Consider the following 19955-nt stretch of genomic DNA (forward strand, 5'->3'; position numbering starts at 1 on the left):
GTCTCTGTCAGAACCCTCATGCCTGTCGACTGCTCTCACCTCTACTGGTCGCCTGGTCCTGAAGGAGCACCGAGCCTGGGTGTGACCCGGCCTCCCACAGTAGAAGCACGAGCCGGTGGTTCTGCGGCGTGCTCGTTCCTCGGTAGAGATCTTGGTACTGGCCCGGGACAGGTCCATGGGTTCGGGTCCCTCCAACTGCTGCTCCTCATGTCGAGGATTTGGCCCCTGCCTGGGGTACGGGTTGCCGGGAAGGATCGGTCTCTCCGACCGGCGTAGTCTGGCACGGTTGTCCAGGCGGATCGTGGTGCGCACGAGTTGGTCGAGCTGGGTGATGGGGTCCAGTCGCGCCAACTCGTCCTGGAGCGTCTCACTCAGGCTGGCCAGGAAGAGATTCGCCAACGCCGCATCGTTCCAACTAGTGGCCGCCGCGAGGGTGCGGAAGTCGATGGAGTGGTCTGCCGCGGTCTTCCGTCCCTGGCGCAGAGCAATCAGTCTCTGGGATGGCTCCTGGTCGCTGGATGCGTGTTGGAAAACCTTCCGAATCTCCTCGACGAAGGCCGGGTAACGAGGAGGAGATGAACCCCCGGTCCACACTGCAGTAGCCCAGTCCAATGCCTTCCCCTTCAGCAGTCCCATCACATAGCCTATCCGACGGTCGTCGCTGTTGTAGGTCTGGGGCTGTTGCCTGAATACGAAGTCACATTGGAGTAGGAAAGCCTTGCACCTCTCAGGTTCTCCACCGAACCTCTCCGGGGGGGGTTGTTGAGGCTCCCGGAATTGCCAGGTTTGCATGGGGTTGAACGCTGGGGATGTGGGTGGGTGGGTAGGCTCCTCCTGTGGTTGTAGCAGGACCGTGACAGCGAGCTTCTTCATCTCCGCACACAGTTCACGAATCTCCAGGTGAAGCTCGGAGATTCCTTGTGAATGCTGCTGGACGATGGCTCCTTGTTCCTGGAGGGCGTGGAACATGGCAGTAGAGTCAGCAGGGTCCATTGTGGCGAAATTGTTCTGAGACGGGTGCGTGGGGGTTGGACCCAAAATGCACGACTCAGAAACAATAGTAATATAAAGACCCCTCAGGGCTTTATTCGGGACGAATCCCAGGAGAGTAGTCAACACAAGCAAAGTCCATACACGTAGATCCAGCCAAACAAAAAGTAAACAAACAAAAAGCACTCGTAGTCGGTAGACGTGCAGGGAGGTCCGGTAGCAGGAGAGCTGTCAGCGGGGCAGATGAACAGACGGACGGCAGGCAGAGGCGTAGTCGTGGACGAAGCGGGAGTCGAAACCATGAAACAATCAGCGAAGCAAAAGTACAAAAACGGTAGGCAAGGACGAAGTCAAAAAACAAACGATGGTCACAAAACAGAAATCGACCCGTACCTGCGCCACCATTACTCAATATATGCTCCCAGGATTAGCATTATTGCTGAAATCTCAGTTCGGTGGAGAACTCAGAGGCTGAGGGTCCAGTCAACACAATACATGCAAACCTGCCATGATAGTTGCGAGCCCAGGTCGGCGTAGCATTATCTGGGCTCCTTAGAGCTAATTTGGCAGGAACCAGCGCCGTAACGGCCAGGGGTTCCCTTCGCACCAAATCATAAGAGCCGTGCGTCACCGATCCTTTAATGGGCAGAAACGTGCTGGCCTCACAGCTTAGAACTATCACAGGTGTACCGCCGATCGGTCGGTCTTTGGCCACCATTGTCCCCCTGAGTATTCAGTTGTAATTTAGGCTGAAAAGGTACAAGATGAATTAGAGTCATGGAGATCACGCAAGTTACAAACAAAATAGTTTATTCGCAGACAGGTAGGTTATTAGCTTTAGAATATCACAATCAATTACAAAATACACAAATTAAGAATAGAGATAGAGTAAATAATCATACCTAGCCTGCTTGGACTATACACAAACACAGAGTATAGAATATGCCGTGTGGAAAGTCAAATACGATCTTCCGCTGCTACACATACATACATACATACATACATACATACATACACAAGACATGTTGTGTGGGAAGTCGAATACAATCTTCCTGATACTTACATACACGTACAATATGCTGTGTGGGAAGTTGAATACGATCTTCCCAGATTGGTCTGTCTCCCTTGCTTTTATGCCAAATCATACGTTTGAAACCAGGCGGCAGTGCCATAAATCAACCTAGAGGGGTGGTCAAATCTGGAATTTAGACCCCCACCCTTGGGGGTTGTTGAGTAGGGAAAATGAGATGATTACCAAGAGAGGACGTGTAGGTTTTCCCTTGAGTCCATTTGGTATGAAATGTATCTCATCCTGCCCTGCGATGGACTGGCGACCTGTCCAGGGTGTATTCCTGCCTTTCGCCCAATGTATGCTGGGATAGGCTCCAGCCCCCCTGCGACCCTGTTCAGGATAAGCGGGTTAAGATAATGGATGGATGGATGTATCTCATCCAATTCCTTGATTTTACCAGATCACATCCATACCAAACAAATTACCCTTATGTTTTATTATATTGCAGTTATCATGAAACTTCCCTCCTGATTATCCATTTTACATGCAATTCCTGTTACCATTACATAAGACTTAATGCAATAATATAAGGATCACATGGACAATGTTTTCAAGGAAATCCAGGCCTTAGTTCTTGACCCTAAAAGTGAGTCATCCATCTGTAATTTACAGCCAGGCCCACCAGGCAGTGGTCAGGGGGCTAAAACACATGGCTTCTACAGAGACAGATTTTGCCCAGTTTCCCCTCGGCTCCTGAATGGTTATGATATCAAAGGTAGACTGTTACAAAAACTAGACCATTACACCAGTCGCACTGAACCAATCAGAATAACACCAAACATTATATACTATATTCTGACCTGGGATTATCATGAAACATCTTTATGCCATCTCCAGTATTCCTGTACTCTAACCTGTCAGGAATGTGAGAGAAGGGGGCTCCAGGAATCCTTCTCTAGCTCTCCCCCACAGGCATGTGTGCCAAAAGGTGGGGGCTAACAATGCATGCTCCGGGAGGGGGAAGTCAGCAAGCTGACCTGCGCATGAGACCAAATGTTACTTCTCACTGGCTTACAAAGTCCTGAAAACTAATAAAGGACAAGCAACCTGGTTAGGTCACATACTGCTTTGAATGTATCTATGCAGTGCCAATAGGGTACAATCTACTGCCATTACTGTACTATAGTACACTGACACGTACTTGCATATAGTCATAGTGAAGGTCTTTGACTTGGTCATCATGCAGCAGAGTTTTGATATACTGACACGGTTCAGATTATGGAATGTTGTGTGATCAGTGATGATTTGCTCTTGTAGTCGATGTAGGTGGATGCTGTGGTTTTCCAACTCTAGTGACAATGACCAGTTCCCCTTCATGGGTGAACAGACGTTGCCTTCCAGCCTCAGGAGGTCGTAACACAGTAACATCAAAACTTCATTACATGTACTTCACCGCACTATACCTATTTTTTTGAGGAGCACAGACCTAATATTTTAGGACTACATTGTATTGTCCTGTGAAGCAGAATGATGTGCAACAATTACATGGGTACAGTCTTGTGTAGAAAGTTGAAGGCATACCAGTTCTCCAGTCTAAATGTCTGTATTATGGATGCTACTGTGTAGTGTCTCAGGTTGGGCTGGAGTCTCTGCCCAGCCTCCCTCATGATTTGTGACATGGTCCACCAAAGTGGCCCTAATATTGTCGAAAATATGTCTCCGTCTATTGCCTGGTCCCCTTCTCTGTTCTTGTCTTCGTCGTCCTCCTTCTCCTCTTCCTCTTCCTCTTCCTCATCTTCTTCCTCTTCCTCATCCTCATCCTCTCGCTCTCACTGCCTTCATGTTTGCAATGTTCTCACAAAAGAGGTGAGCGTACCTGAGGTCTATTTGTAATGCTGAGGCTCAGACTGATTGGTGTTCAATTAGCGTATAAGTGTTTTCATGTGTGTGTGGGTGCCAATTTCAGGTATGTTTTGCATTTTGAATATGAGGTGTTTTTCCGATGATTGCAAGATATTTCAAAGTGTCTAATGTAGGAAACTGTGTAGTGTTTTGCAGAATTGCAAACAAAGTACAAAGAAGAAAATGTTTGCCTTTGTTTAAGGCATGGTTACAAATGTTAAGGTTTTGATGCTTTTGTCTAAGCATTCACTTTCAGTGTGGAAGTGTAAATGAGCACACTGGCCACACAATACTTTAAGTTATTGTCATTATTCGTTCTAATACAACCTTGAATTGAATGTATTGCCTTTAGAAATTATACTTTTTGTTGGTGGGGTTATTTGTTTGTTGAACGTGAAAACAGCTAAATCCAATAAACAAATGCGGGATTCATCTTTGGTCAATATTCACTTACCTGGAAAAGATTATTAAGGACATCAAGTTCAATTTAGTCTCCATATGATGGAAATCTGCATGTTCTTTCCACAACCTACCTCTGGAGAGCAGGCAAAATCAACAGAAATATCGGCTGCTTTTCAGAGTTATCTCTTACTCCAGGGGCCTGTTTCACAAGACAGGATTACTGGGTTAGCTGGATAACTGCCATGAACCCTCCCAAATCAGGAACATGGGCTGAAGTAAAAAAAAAAAAAAGCCATTCTGGGTTTTACTCTGTGCAGTCATCCAGCTAACTCGGTATGACTGCTTCATGAAACAGGCCCAGAGGAAGACAAAGATTTCTGCTCTTAATTACTTAATCACCTTAAATAACTTTAATTACTTCAATACTCATAAAGGCTTGATTTAAATATGTGTGGGAAAATATGAAAACACCACATAGACAACAAACACACAACAGATCTTAATTTCTGAAACCTCATTCATTCAGTTTTGTGACGGTACAAGAATAGGAAACATGAGCAAACAATGTACGTAGTATCAGGCTATGCAAAGGTAATGTCTTCACCTTACATCAAATTGCACATTTAGTATGAGGGAAGATTAATAAAATAAGCTGTATTCATCATAAGAGTTTACATTAACAGTTGACAAATCATCACAAACTGCATTTCAGATGGAATTTTTGGGTTTTCTGGATATCATGGCTGCAGTGGCTGTTTCATACAACTGTACATGTGCCATGGTTATCTCCTTCTCAATAAAACAAAATAAGATAAATTAAGATTAAGGATCTGGGTTAAGGAATTTTAAATAACTTCAGACTGGTTTTACTTCCTTTCTGTGATGTTAGAAAAAGGTTTGTGTAAGTTGTATAAGTTTTGTAAGTTGTGTAAATTGTGCCAGCCTAACTGTAAAGTGGCTGAAAGTTTTGAGATTATCACAAAGGGGAGTATGATACACGGTGTATCCCCTACCCATGCACCAAATATCTATTCAAAGTAATGTAAATAACTATAATAACACACATTTCACATCTGTCAGGATTGTATGGATGTGGTCTGGACTACCTCACCTCCCTCCTCAAATGTACCACCGACAAGCACATTGAATATACTGTGTGTCACATGTACCACCTACAAGCACAGTGAATATACTGTGTGTTACATGTACCACCTACAAGCACAGTGAATATACTGTGTCACATGTACCACCTACAAGCACAGTGAATATACTGTGTGTTACATGTACCACCTACAAGCACAGTGAATATACTGTGTCACATGTACCACCTACAAGCACAGTGAATATACTGTGTGTTACATGTACCACCTACAAGCACATTGAATATACTGTGTGTCACATGTACCACCTACAAGCACAGTGAATATACTGTGTCACATGTACCACCTACAAGCACAGTGAATATACTGTGTGTTACATGTACCACCTACAAGCACAGTGAATATACTGTGTCACATGTACCACCTACAAGCACAGTGAATATACTGTGTGTTACATGTACCACCTACAAGCACAGTGAATATACTGTGTGTCACAAACATTTAAGATCAGTGTCTTTTCTAGGAGTGCATCTGTAGCGCCATGGAATGTGGTACTGTTTATAATTTTGTTCATAATATGCTTTTTGTTCATAATGTGCATTGCTTTTTATGATACCCCCATAGTGCATTTTTTAATGTTCGTTGATTATTTCTTTGGTTGTTCAAACAGTATTTCGGACACAGTTTGCCTGCAACTGTTCTTCGCATACCACTCCTAGCCGCTAGGTGGCAGTAGTCACACCGGATATCATGGACACGCGCTCTACCTTGGCCAGAGCAAGTCATGTCCGTGTGAATAAACGCAGAAAGCGGAAGCGTATCATAGCTGCTTATCGTGACTACAGTTTAGCCAACAATTTTTTCATGTGTTGTTGCAGGTGAGAAAGTAATATGACATCACGATAAGTACTGTTTAGAACTTATGGTTTATATTATCTCATGCTGAATGTCAGGTGTTTATGTTTAGGAGAGGAATGAAAGTGACGACGATAGCTTGTTAGTACAGCCACGGAGAATAACGTTAGACTAGTGAAGTTGGGAGTTGGCTGTTTCTGGGTTTAAAGGCGCAGTGTTGGTAATGTCGCAGCATAAAAGTTAAACCGTGAATGTTATAAAATATGGTGCTAATAGAAGTAATAGGTGGATCATTGTTATTATTTCATTTTCTTGTTTTGGTAATGGTAGTATAGTAATATAATATATGTTATATTATGATATATTATAATATGATCATCTGATCATCATAAAATATTGTAAGGGCAGAGCAAGTCATGTCAGTGTGAATGAAAGCAGAAGCGTACCATAGCTGCTTATCGTGACTACAGTTCAGCTAACAATATTTTCATGTGTTGTTGCAGGTGAGAAAGTAATATGACATCACGATAAGTACTGTTTAGAACTTATGGTTTATATTATCTCATGCTGAATGTCAGGTGTTTATGTTTAGGAGAGGAATGAAAGTGACGACGATAGCTTGTTAGCATAGCCACGGAGAATAACGTTAGACTAGTGAAGTTGGGAGTTAGCTGTTGTTTCTGGGTTTAAAGGCGTAGTGTTGGTAATGTTGCAGCATAAAATTTAAACCGTGAATGTTATAAAACATGATGCTAATAGTAGTAATAGCTGGATCATTGTTATTATTTCATTTTCTTGTTTTGGTAATGGTTGTATAGTAATATAATATATGTTATATTATGATATATTATAATGTGATCATTTATCTGATCATCAAAAAATATTGTAAGGGCAGAGCAAGTCATGTCAGAGTGAATGAAAGCAGAAGCGTATCATAGCTGCTTATCGTGACTACAGTTCAGCTAACAATATTTTCATGTGTTGTTGCAGAATACAATAAAATATGAGCACCTGGATATCACAAAGTGTCATTATTCAAGTGTGCAACACATCGTTCAAGTGAGAGGTAAAAATGAAATAACAAGGACATATATTCCTTGCATGCATTTTAAAGTGTGGTTTGGCACAATGATGGATGCATTTATTCATAAACAGAAATAGGAGTTTATCTGGGTAATCAGTTAATCCCCTCTTTAAATATTCCCTTATTGATGCGGTGTGTTTTATGACATGGCAGGAATCATCCAGAGCTTGCTTTAAACTATACTGTATTGTATTGTAATGTAATGTAAGCTCTTTCAAACATCTAATTTTTCCACAGTTAGGCTACCTGAGAGATAATCATTAACATGTACCTTAACCTTAGTTTGATCAGATTTATTTGCCTCATATATATCAATGGTCAGGTTGATCATGGGTAGACTTGATCGTACAAAGTGAATACAGTGAACTGAGCGTGTCCTTGTCCAGGAAACTCCCAGTTTGGAGCTTCAGTAAATGGATAAGATTCACACTTTTCCTTCTTCTTTTGTCGAAAAATGTTGTAGGTGAACTGAGTTTCCTGGTAAGTGACGCTAAATCAAAAGTGTTTGTAGCGCTGGCTAACACAGAGAAACTAGTTCAGACTAGCACTGTAGCCTGGGAACATACAGGACTTTGTGTACGGCATGGGAGGCAAATGAAACGAGTGCACTCCTTGGATTCATTCACAGCTTATTATACATACAGTGGGAGCAATAATTATTTGATCCCTTGCTGATTTTGTAGGTTTGCCCACTTACAAAGAATGGAACTGTGTAGAATTTTAATCAGGTACATTTTAACATCGAGAGACAGAATATCACAAAATAATCCACGATAACAACATCATATAAATTTTATAAATTTATTATCGTATTTTTGCATGAAATAAGTATTTGATCCCCTACCAATCAGCAATAATTCTGGGTCCCACAGACCAGTTAGTTTTCCATTAAGAAGCACTCCTAATCTCAATTCATTACCCAAAACACCTGTGTCAACTCGTTACATCATTATGTAGTTGTATACACCTGTCCACACAATCAATCAGATTCCAACGTTTCCACCATGGCCAAGACAAAGGAGCTGTCTAAGGACATCAGGGACAAAATTGTATACCTGCACAAGGCTGGGATGGGCTACAAGAAAATAAGCAAGCAGCTTGGTGAGAAGTTAACAACTGTTGGAGCAATTATTAGAAAATGGAAGAAACACAAAGTCACCGCCAATCTCCCTCGGTCTGGGGCTCCACGCAAGATCTCGCCTCGTAGGATATCAATGATCATGAGAAAGGTCAGGGATCAGCCCAGTACTACACAGGAGGAGCTTGTTAATGACCTGAGGGCAGTTGGGATTACAGTCACGAAGAGAACCATCAGTAACACACTACACCGTGAAGGATTAAAATCCTGCTGTGCACGCAAGGTTCCTCTGCTGAAGAAGGCACATGTACAGGCCCATTTGAAGTTTTCCAAAGAACACCTGGATGATCCAGAGGAGGCTTGGGAGAAGGTGATGTGGTCAGATGAGACCAAAATAGAGCTATTTGGCATCAACTCGACTCACCGCGTTTGGAGGAAGAGAAATGCTGAGTACAACCCCAAGAACACCATCCCCACTGTGAAGCATGGAGGTGGAAACCTTATGCTTTGGGGGTGTTTCTCAGCTAAGGGGACAGGACGACTTCACCGTATCGAGGGGAGGATGAATGGGGCCATGTACCAGGAAATTTTGGGCGGCAACCTCCTTCCCTCAGTGAGAGCACTGAAAATGGATCGTGGATGGGTCTTCCAACATGACAATGACCCAAAACATACGGCCAAGGCAACAAAGGAGTGGCTCAAAAAGAAGCATATTAAGGTCTTGGAGTGGTCTAGCCAGTCTCCAGACCTAAATCCCAACGAAAATCTGTGGAGGGAGCTGAAGCTTCGAGTTGCCAAGCGACAGCCTCTTAACGTTAAGGATTTGGAGAGGATCTGTAAACGTCTGACCTCTGTGCTTGCCAACAAAGGTTTCTCCACCAAGTATTAAGTCTATTGTTCTATGGATCAAATACTTATTTAATGTGAAAATATATTAAATTATAAAATTCATATGATGTTGTTATTGTGGATTATTTTGTGATATTCTGTCTCTCAATGTTAAAATGTACCTATGATTAAAATTCTACACAGTTCCATTCTTTGTAAGTGGGCAAACCTACAAAATCAGCAAGGGATCAAATAATTATAGCTCCCACTGTACTTCAGGCTACAAATGCTTTGTGTGTTAAATACTATGGATGCTTTGTGCTTTCTAAATGCTTTGCTACACAACAACACATATGACATACACAGTGAGCTCCATAATGTTTGGGACAAAGACATATATTTTCAGGATTTTGCACTGGACTGCACACTTTTTGTTTTATAAATGGTTGAATTCATATTCAACCATCCCAAGCTTGCTCTGGTGTAAAAACACTTCTGGCATACTTTTCTTGGAAGGGATTTATGCTTTTCTTCCACAGCTAGACTCCTTGAGTGGTAATCCTATACACTCACTGAGCACTTTATTAGGAACATTTTTACTTTTACACATACTTATTCATGCGATTATCTAATCAGCCAATTAGGGGAGCAGTGTAATGCATACAATCATGTAGATACGGGTCAGGTGCTTCAGTAAATATTCACATCAGCCATCCGAATGGGGAATTTTTTTTTATCTAAGTGACTTTGAGAGTGGAATGATTGTTGTTGCAGACAGGGTGGTTTGATTATCTCAGAAACGGCTGATCTCCTGGGAAAAAGCTAGAATCGAGTGAGCAGCACTTCTGTGGGAAGAAATGCTTTGTTAATGAGAGAGGTCAGAGGAGAATGGCCAGACTGGTCAAAGCTGACAAGAAAGTGACAGTAACGCAAATAACCACACATTTCAACAGTGAGAGCAGGAGAGCATCTCTGAACACACAACGCATCAAAACTCAAAGTGTATATGCTACAGCAGTAGAAGTCTGAAAAATAAGTCTAATAAATACCTAATTATGTGCTCAGTGAGTATATAGATTTTGATAAGATAAGGCTTTTGCCTTGTAAAGCAAAGGTCAGGTTGACAATGATGAGTAGAACTGATCTAAATAGTTACTACAGTGAATTGAGCACTTTACTCTTCAATGAGTTAGACTAAAATGGCTAGCATGTATTCATTAAAATACAAGATTACTAAACTAAAACTGTAACTGTGTGATTCTGCCCAGAGGGAGGAGGATGGAGTGCCCCCAGTGCAGGAGGGAATGTGGGCAGAATGACAGGTTCTGCAGTGAATGTGCCTACGATCAGCGCTCTGGAAGGACGCCTGTCCCAGGTAAGCCTAGCTGCACCAATAAATAACATTAGAAAAACTCAACACAAGCGTCTCTTTCCAAATATAATGCCACAGTTACTCTGGAGCATCAACAGAGCTCAAAATGCACATTTTCATCCAGAACAATTTCTCGGATTGCTGGAACTCACCAGCTGTGTCCATGCGGGCAGAAGTTTCCACCAAAGCACCCAAGTACTCTGGGGTAACTGTGCCGTTGTGTTTAGAAAGAGACATTGCTGTTGAATCTTTCAAATGTACATTTTCGGCACATTGATTACCAGAGAAGGAGTGGTCCATAGAGGGCCACTATATCACTGCATCTAAAATAGTTGTGAAATCGAGAAACCTTGTCACATCTCAGTGGCATGGTCTGGATGGATAGATAGTACTCTGGGTAGGAGGACACATACTTCAATTTAGTTTTTGGGTGAACTGCATCTTTAAGCATAATCCAATTGTTTATAGGGGCCATGTTCACAGTCTCTTTTGTGGGGTATTTCAATACTGTAGTTGGTTTTCCCAATGCATGAGTAAGTGGCACCTGTGTCCACCACCATGAACTGGTGTTCTTGTTGATGAATAATCACTGGTATGGTGGGTTCCTCTTGTGGTTGTGTAGAAACATTAATCTCCCTCCAGCTTCTCTGGGCATCCCTAACTTTGCCGGTTTGCTGCTGGTCCTGTCCATGGGTTGGTTGGACAATTGGATGCCTGGTTTGGTTGCATCCCCAACACACGTCCTCCCTGGGTTGGTTCTCTGACCCTCGTGGTCCTTGATTGGAGTAGTTTAACGGCTGTCCGGGTAGACCTCCCTGTTGCAACGCTTTGCCCATTTGTCCCCAATTTTCCAGCTCTCCAGGTGAGCCTCTCCCCCCACCCTGCCGGAATGCTCCGCACCTTTCCCCCTCTGCCCTGTGGGGGCCGATAACCACTTCCAGACTGATTAACGTACTCATGTACGGGTGGGACTGGCAGGGCTGGGGCAGCTGTTGGAATCGACATCTGCGTTTGGGGGTTTTGCACCTGAGGCATTGCTGCAGTCACTGGAGCCACAATGGTTGAACTTGGGTTGAGCTTGTTCAGCTCGCACCACTGGGCCTTGTGTCTTTATTTTCCGTCTTTGTCTTTCTTAGCTTTAGCGAGTTTCCCCAGCTGTAGCCGTGTAACCTTGCTGGCCAGCAGCTCACTTTATTCATCTGCATCTTTCTTCTCCTTTCGATGTTGCTCCACAAGGTGAGTTATGTGTTCTGAGAACATTGGCCACTCCATCTTCATTAGCCCTGCCACCAGGTCCACCCTTTTTGTACTGGTTGCAGCAGGCCCTTTCTGACCATCAGTTTAAACAAGTTTTGTGCGGTGGCGTTTGCATTGCAGGGAATTCCTGTCTCTTCTCTCCATTTGTGTTGGAATGTGTGTAGGAACTTCTGTACACTTTCTCCTTCCTTTGGCTCTTCTCCTTCCAATTTTGACGGGTCCATTTCATCTGGATACATCGAATCCCACATGATCTGCTGAATGGCTGAATGGTGCATACTGTATCTGTCCTCCTTTTTCAACTAAGGGGCACTGTAGCGCCATGTCATCAAGTTTGTCTGTGTGGTCATCTTCCACCGACTGTCTAGGGTGCGACCTGCACATGCGATCTCCCTTAACAGATGGATGTGACCTGCACGTTACATCTCCCTTAACAGACAGATGTGATCTGAACGTTACATCTCCCTTAACAGACGGATGTGACCTGAACATTACATCTCCCTTAACAGACGGATGTGACCTGCACGTTACATCTCCCTTAACAGACCGATGTGACCTGCATGTTACATCTCCCTTAACAGATAGATGTGACCTGCATGTTACATCTCCCTTAACAGATAGATGTGACCTGTGTGTTACATCTGCCTTAACAGATGGATGTGACCTGCATGTTACGTCTCCCTTAACAGACGGATGTTACCTGTGTGTTACATCTGCCTTAACAGACGGATGTGACCTGCACATTACATCTCATTTAACAGATGGATGTGACCTGAACATTACATCTCCCTTAACAGACGGATGTGACCTGTGTGTTACATCTCCCTTAACAGACGGATGTGACCTGCACATTACATCTCATTTAACAGATGGATGTGACCTGAACATTACATCTCCCTTAACAGAAGGATGTGACCTGCGTGTTACATCTCCCTTAACAGATGGATGTGACCTGCACGTACCAGTGCAGAATGGGAGAGGGGATGAGAAGGTCACAGACATCCGCAGATCCTTTATAACCACCGCCCCCCTCTCGGTGCCCTTCCCCCCCTCTAGGCACATCCCTTCCTTTTCCACTTTCTCTCCCCTTACAGACTCTGATGTTTCTCAACTCCTGCTCTCCCACCACCCTACGACCTGTGCCCTTGACCCTATCCCTTCTTCTCTTCTCTTCTCCAGACTATCACACCTGACATTCTCCCATTTGTCACCTCCCTTGTCAACTCCTCCCTGTCTTCTGGCTGTTTTCAATCCTCCTCCAAGAGGGCCCACATCACCCCGCTGCTAAAAAAGCCTGGAGCTCTCCATCATCCGGTATCTCTTCTTCCTTTTCTATCTAAAACCATAGAATGATTCTAGTCAACTTTCTTCTTTCTTTTCTAACAACAACCTGGTGGACCCCCATCAGTCTGGCTTCAGATCTGGCCACTCGACAGAGACCGCGCTCTTCTCCGTCAGTGAATCACTCCATGCCGCACGAGCAGCCTCCCTCTCCTCTGTCCTCATTCTTCTAGATCTCTCTGCTGCCTTCGACACTGTGGATCACTCCATCCTCCTGTCCTCCCTGTCAGCAACGGGGATCTGTGGCACAGCCGTGGACTGGATTGAGTCCTCTCTGGTCGCTCCTTCCAGGTTGCCTGGGTTGGTACGTTATCGACACCTCAGCCCCTTGCCACAGGAGTTCCCCAGGGCTCAGTCCTTGGCCCGCTTCTTTTCTCTCTTTACACTCGTTCCCTTGGCCCTGTTATCACTGCACATGGTCTGTCCTACCACTGCTATGTGGATGATAGCCAACTCTTCATCTCATTCCTACCATCTGACACACAGGTTTCAGCCTGCATCTCTGCTTGCCTGAGTGATATCCAGAGTTGGATGGACAACCACCATCTAAGGCTCAACCCAGGTAAGACTGAAATTATATTAATTCCTGCCATTACCTCTCCCCATCTGGATCTCTCCATTTCCCTAGGGGATACCACACTTACACCATCACCCAGTGCAAGGTACCTCGATGTGGTGATGGACAGACTGTCCCTCTCCGAGAATATTGCAGCGGTGACCCGGTCATGTAGGTTCTTCCTATACAACATACGGAGAATCCGCCCCTTTCTCACCCCCTATTCAACCCAGCTCCTGGTCCAAGCGATGGTTTTGTCCCGCTTGGACTACTGCAATTCCCTCTTGGCTGGCCTCCCAGCGTCTGCCATCAGACCCCTCCAACTTATCCAGAATGCAGCAGCTTGTCTGGTCTTCAACCTTCCCAAATACTCACGTCACCCCCCTGCTTACTTCCCTCCATTGGTGCTAGCCTCCCAAGCAGTTAAGGGGTCTTCCCCAGCTTAACTACAAAAAATCATCAGACCCTACACCCCTGCCAGACCTCTTCGTTCAGCCTCCACAGGCCGCTTGGCACCTCACCCTCTCTGAACTTCCACCTCACACTCACGACTACTGTCTGTTCTGGCTCCACGGTGGTGGAACAAACTCCCTGTTGAGGTCAGAACTGTAGAATCTCTTCCCATCTTCAAGCGCAAACTGAAGACGCACCTCTTCACGCAGCACCTCTCCCTGTCCCTCCCTACCTCCCTGTGAACCTTAGTTGTTGTCTTTCTTGCTAGTTAAGGGCTAGTTAAGCTAGTTAAGGGGTTTAAGGGGTTTGTTCATACATTTGTGTGTTGCGGTTTAAAAAAAATAAATAAATAATAATAATAAATAGGCCCTTGTCCTTATCTTTGTTGTGCAGGTAGCAGTTGAAATTGTACTTCCCTCTAGGGTCTTTCAGCGCACTTATCCCTGGTTATGAGTATGCACTTTGTTGTACGTCACTCTGGATAAGAGCGTCTGCCAAATGCCATTAATGTCATATATATGTGCGGTTTATTTATATATAGCGTTTGTATATTTATAATTAAAATTATATTAGATTTTTGAAATATGGCTTCTGGTTGATTTCTGCAAGAAGAAGAATGGTGTTGACCACCTATTGTCCATAACATTGCTCTGAGAAATGGCATACAGGGCAGTGAGAAAATATCTTCCCTAATACATCGGCCCTACATGTGTTTTCATGGCATAAGATTTATCATGACGGTAAAAACGGGGTAGGGGGTATTTTTTCATGGGGCCCACAATTCCTAGCGGTGCCATAAGATATGATTGAGTCAATTTAATAATTAATACCAGAAGTTGGCAAAAAATCCTGAAACGGATCGGCCCCTGTTGTGTACCCCTGAGGTTTGATGCGTTGTGTGTTCAAAGATGCTCTTCTGCATACCACTGCTGTAATGTGTGGTTATTTGTGTTACTGTCACCTTCCTGTCAGCTTTGACCAGTCTGGCCCTTCTCCTCTGACCAGAACTGCTGCTCACTGCATGTTTTTTTTGTTTTTTTGCACCATTCTCTGCAAACTGTAGAGACTAGTGTGCGTGAAAATCCCAGGAGCAGTTTCTGAGATACTCAAACCACCATTTCTGGCACCAACAATCAAAACAATGCCCTCTCCTAATGAGCTTATGATTTAAGCTTAAGATTTACATTTACATTGATAAAGTGAACTGAGTTCATGCGTGAATTTTTAAATGCAGTTCACTCATCATTATCTACTTGTATAAGTACACAAATCATATAATGAAATATGAAGTGTTTATAGTTTATACAAGTTAAAACATTTAATCATGAAAATAGGTCACCCAAAAATGAAATTAAAGCATGTTTCCACTCATCCAGTGTCCTATCTATCCCTCAGATAGTTTTGCTGAGATGAGATTTCACTGCTTCTTTAGATGCAGACATAACAGTCCTCTAGGAATCGCTTGTTTTCTGGGAATCAATGTGCCAAAAATGACAGTTACTCGCAAACATCAACACGGCTCAAAAATGCCCATTTTAATCCAGAACTATTTATTTGATTGCCAGGTCTCAACTGTGTCCTCGCAAGCAGAAGTTTAGTACACCAGCATTCTGGGGCAAAGTGTTAATTGTCTAGAACATTTGTGTCAGTGAAACAATCTGGTTGGATAGATAGTACTCTGGATAAGTGGAAATTTCATTTTTGGGTGAACTGCCCCTTTAATGTCTTTCTGTTCTAGAAATGCAGCATTTTGGATTGGTTGAAGACTGCAAACTGCAGTCCTGGTCTGTCATTGGTTCTGGGGGTTTCGGACTGATCTATAAGGCCAAACACAAAGATTTGGGGATGGAGGTGGCAATCAAACTACTGCATTGTGATGATGGGTAATATCACACACACATACGTACACACACACAATCTCACACACACACACGTACACATGTACACACACACACACATACACACACAGACACATGTACACACATAAACACGCACATATCTACACACAATCTCACACACACACGCACACACACACACACATGTATACATGTACACTCACACAGACACATGTACACACAGTCACACACATGTACACACACACATACACACACAATCACACTCACATGTACGCATACAATCACATACACACATACACACACATGCAGGAAACATGGATTTTAAGTAATGTTAAAAAATCTCTTCCCTCTCGGTCTCCTCCCTCCTTCTCTTTCTTTCCTGCCCCTCCCTCTCTCTTTCTCTCCTCCCCTCCCTCTTTCCTTTGCTTTCTCTGCTCCCCCTCTTTCCTTCTCTCTCCTCCCCTCCCTCTCTCCTTCTCTCTCCTCCCCCTCCCTCTCTCCTTCTCTCTCCTCCCCCTCTCTCCTCTCTCTCTCCTCCCCCTCCCTCTCTCCTCTCTCTCTCTCCTCCCCCTCTCTGCTCCCCCTCTTTCCTTCTCTCTCCTCCCCTCCCTCTCTCCTTCTCTCTCCTCCCCCTCCCTCTCCCCCTCTCTCCTTCTCTCTCCTCCACCTCTCTCCTTCTCTCTCCTTCTCTCTCCTCCCCCTCCCTCTCCACCTCTCTCCTTCTCTCTCCTCCCCCTCCCCCTCCCTCCTTCTCTCTCCTCCCCCCCCCCTCTCAGTTCCAGTGCATCTCTGCAGAAGGAGGCTGAGTTCATGCGGCAGGGTGGGAGCCCGTATGTGGTGCGTGTTTTTGGGGTGTACCGGGGGGTGCCCCCTGGCAGGTGGCTCTCAAGTCAGATGGGCCTGGTGATGGAGCTGATGGAGAGGGGGTCTGTGGAGTCCCTCCTGAAGAGGCTGAGGGGCCCCCCTCCCTGGCCCCTGGCCTTCCGCCTGGCTCATCAGGTGGCTCTTGGCATGAACTTCATGCACAAGCTTTGCCCCCCACTGCTGCACCTCGACCTCAAGCCCTGCAACGTGCTGCTGGACCACGGCTTCGGAGCAAAGGCGAGTCCCAGGCTTTCTCTATCTCTCTAGGCCTCTGGGCCAAGGCGAGTCCCAGGCTTCGTCTATCTCTCCAGGCCTCTGGGCCAAGGCGAGTCCCAGGCTTCCTCTATCTCTCCAGACCTCTGGGCCAAGGCGAGTCCCAAGGTTCCTCTATCTCTCCAGGCCTCTGGGCCAAGGCGAGTCCCAGGCTTCCTCTATCTCTCCAGACCTCTGGGCCAAGGCGAGTCCCAGGCTTCCTCCATCTCTCTAGGCCTCTGGGCCAAGTCGAGTCCCAGGCTTCCTCTATCTCTGCAGGCTTCTGGGCCAAGGCGAGTCCCAGGCTTCCTCTATCTCTCCAGACCTCTGGGCCAAGGCGAGTCCCAGGCTTCCTCTATCTCTCCAGACCTCTGGGCCAAGGCGAGTCCCAGGCTTCCTCTATCTCTCCAGACCTCTGGGCCAAGGCGAGTCCCAGGCTTCCTCTATCTCTCCAGACCTCTGGGCCAAGGCGAGTCCCAGGCTTCCTCTATCTCTCTAGGCCTCTGGGCCAAGGCGAGTCCCAAGGTTCCTCTATCTCTCCAGACCTCTGGGCCAAGGCGAGTCCCAAGGTTCCTCTATCTCTCCAGACCTCTGGGCCAAGGCGAGTCCCAGGCTTCCTCTATCTCTCTAGGCCTCTGGGCCAAGGCGAGTCCCAGGCTTCCTCTATCTCTCTAGGCCTCTGGGCCAAGGTGAGTCCCAAGGTTCCTCTATCTCTCCAGACCTCTGGGCCAAGGCGAGTCCCAAGGTTCCTCTATCTCTCCAGACCTCTGGGCCAAGGCGAGTCCCAGGCTTCCTCTATCTCTCCAGGCCTCTGGGCCAAGGCGAGTCCCAGGCTTCCTCTATCTCTCCAGGCCTCTGGGCCAAGGCGAGTCCCAGGCTTCCTCTATCTCTGCCTGTCCTTAGCATAGCCTGTGCTAGCAATGCTATTCCGTGCATCAGTATGTTGAGGTTCATCTCTCATACACCTTTGGGCTGGATCACTCTCTCTTTCTCTCTCTCTGTAGCTCACAGATTCACAATCTAATGATGGTTGCACATCCGGTCTTCTCTGGGCAGATGTGTGCTCTTAGCATTGAAGTGTCTCTAGAATGAAAGGCTCTCTCTCTCTCTGTAGATCACAGATTTTGGTCTGGCCCGACTGATGCGCAGTATGTCCAGTGTGGGGGAGCAGGGGGAGGGGAGAGGCACGCTGAGCTACATACCCCCCGAAGCCTTCCAAACATCCTACAAAGCCACGGCCGCCTCTGACTCCTACAGGTATACCCCACCCCAACCCCCACCTCCTACAGGTACCCCCCACCCTCACCCCACCTCCTACAGATACACCCCACCCCCACACCCACCTCCTGTTCCTACAGGTACACCCCACCCCCACCTCCACCTTCTACAGGTACACCCCATCCCCACCCCCACCTCCTACAGGTACACCCCACCCCCACCCCGACCTCCTACAGTAATACCCCACCCCCACCCCCACCTCCTGCTCCTACAGGTACACCCCACCCCCACCTCCTGCTCCTACAGGTACACCCACCCCCACCTCCTACAGGTATACCCCACCCCCACCTCCTGCTCCTACAGGTACACCCCACCCCCACCCCCACCTCCTACAGGTATTCCCCACCCCCACCCCCACCCCCACCTCCTACAGGTACACCCCACCCCCACCCCCACCTCCTACAGGTATACCCCACCCCCACCCCCACCTCCTGCTCCTACAGGTACACCCCACCCCCACCTCCACCTTCTTCAGGTACCCCCCAACCCCACCCCCACTTCATACAGGTACACCCCACCCCGACCTCCAGCTCCTCCTGATGGCCACAGCATCTGTCATTCCTGCTGATTTACATTTCTCTCTCTCTCTCTCTCTCTCTCTCCCAGTTATGCCATCCTGCTCTGGTCTATAATCACTGGCAGGGAGCCCTATGGTGGTGAGTGACTCTGTCCATCCTGAGACCACAGCTCACATGTGACTTGTGCTGCTGGTCTATCTCCTGCATGTTCTTCATCATCACAGAAACTCTCTCTCCATCCCTCTCTCAGATGCTAAGCACTGCGTGATCCGGCTTTGGGTCCAGGACGGGGACAGGCCCAGTCTGGAGGGGGTGAACAGGGCAGCAGTTGAGGGCTTGGGGGAGATCATTGACCTCATGGAGAGATGCTGGGACCCCAGCCCCCAAAAACGCCCCTCTTTCCATGGTGAGAACAGGAGAGGCATGTGCCAGCCAGTCAATCTCAGTCAATGAGTCAGTTAGTCAGTCTGTCAGTATGTCCGTCAGTGAGTTAGTGTCTGACAGCGAGTGTCAGTGGTGTAACAGTTAGCAGGAAGGACGAGCAAGGTTCATATCTCTGTCTGAATGAGGCAGAGATGCAGTATTGAATGTTAATGGTGGTCACAATGCTGTATTGTTTGCATGTTGTGTGTATGTATTGTGTGTGTGGTGTGTATTGTGTTATGCACGTATTGTGTTGTGTGTGTGGTGTGTATTGTGTTTCATTGTGTGTGTGTGTGTGTGTGTGTGTGTGTGTGTGTGTTGTGTGTATTGTGACTGTTGTGTTGTGTGTGTGTATTGTGGTGTGTTGTGTATTCAGACTGCCTCCCAGTGACAGAGAAGGTGTTTGAGCTGCACAGCCGTGGAATTCATGATGCCATCCACCAGGTGTCCAAAGCACTGGTACTGCCACTATACTCTCATTACACAATTATTACAGTATCATTACGCAGTTATTACAGTATCATAACACAGTTA

General features: G+C 46.1%; 1 protein-coding gene across 1 annotated transcript in view; it reads left to right on the top strand.

Moving 5' to 3' along the window:
• The window catches only part of LOC133141767 (interferon-induced very large GTPase 1-like), an 83538-nt gene that overhangs the window by 54691 nt on the left and 8892 nt on the right, over positions 1-19955 (top strand). The window contains 10 exon segments of the mRNA XM_061262481.1: positions 10520-10626; positions 13060-13194; positions 13289-13525; positions 13708-13783; positions 15969-16113; positions 16863-17187; positions 18317-18459; positions 19087-19136; positions 19249-19404; positions 19798-19880. Coding sequence (XP_061118465.1) covers positions 10567-10626; positions 13060-13194; positions 13289-13525; positions 13708-13783; positions 15969-16113; positions 16863-17187; positions 18317-18459; positions 19087-19136; positions 19249-19404; positions 19798-19880 — 1410 coding nt within the window. The 5' untranslated portion in view covers positions 10520-10566.

The sequence above is a fragment of the Conger conger genome, chromosome 12 (assembly GCF_963514075.1).
Source record: "Conger conger chromosome 12, fConCon1.1, whole genome shotgun sequence".
Classification (NCBI taxonomy): domain Eukaryota; kingdom Metazoa; phylum Chordata; class Actinopteri; order Anguilliformes; family Congridae; genus Conger; species Conger conger.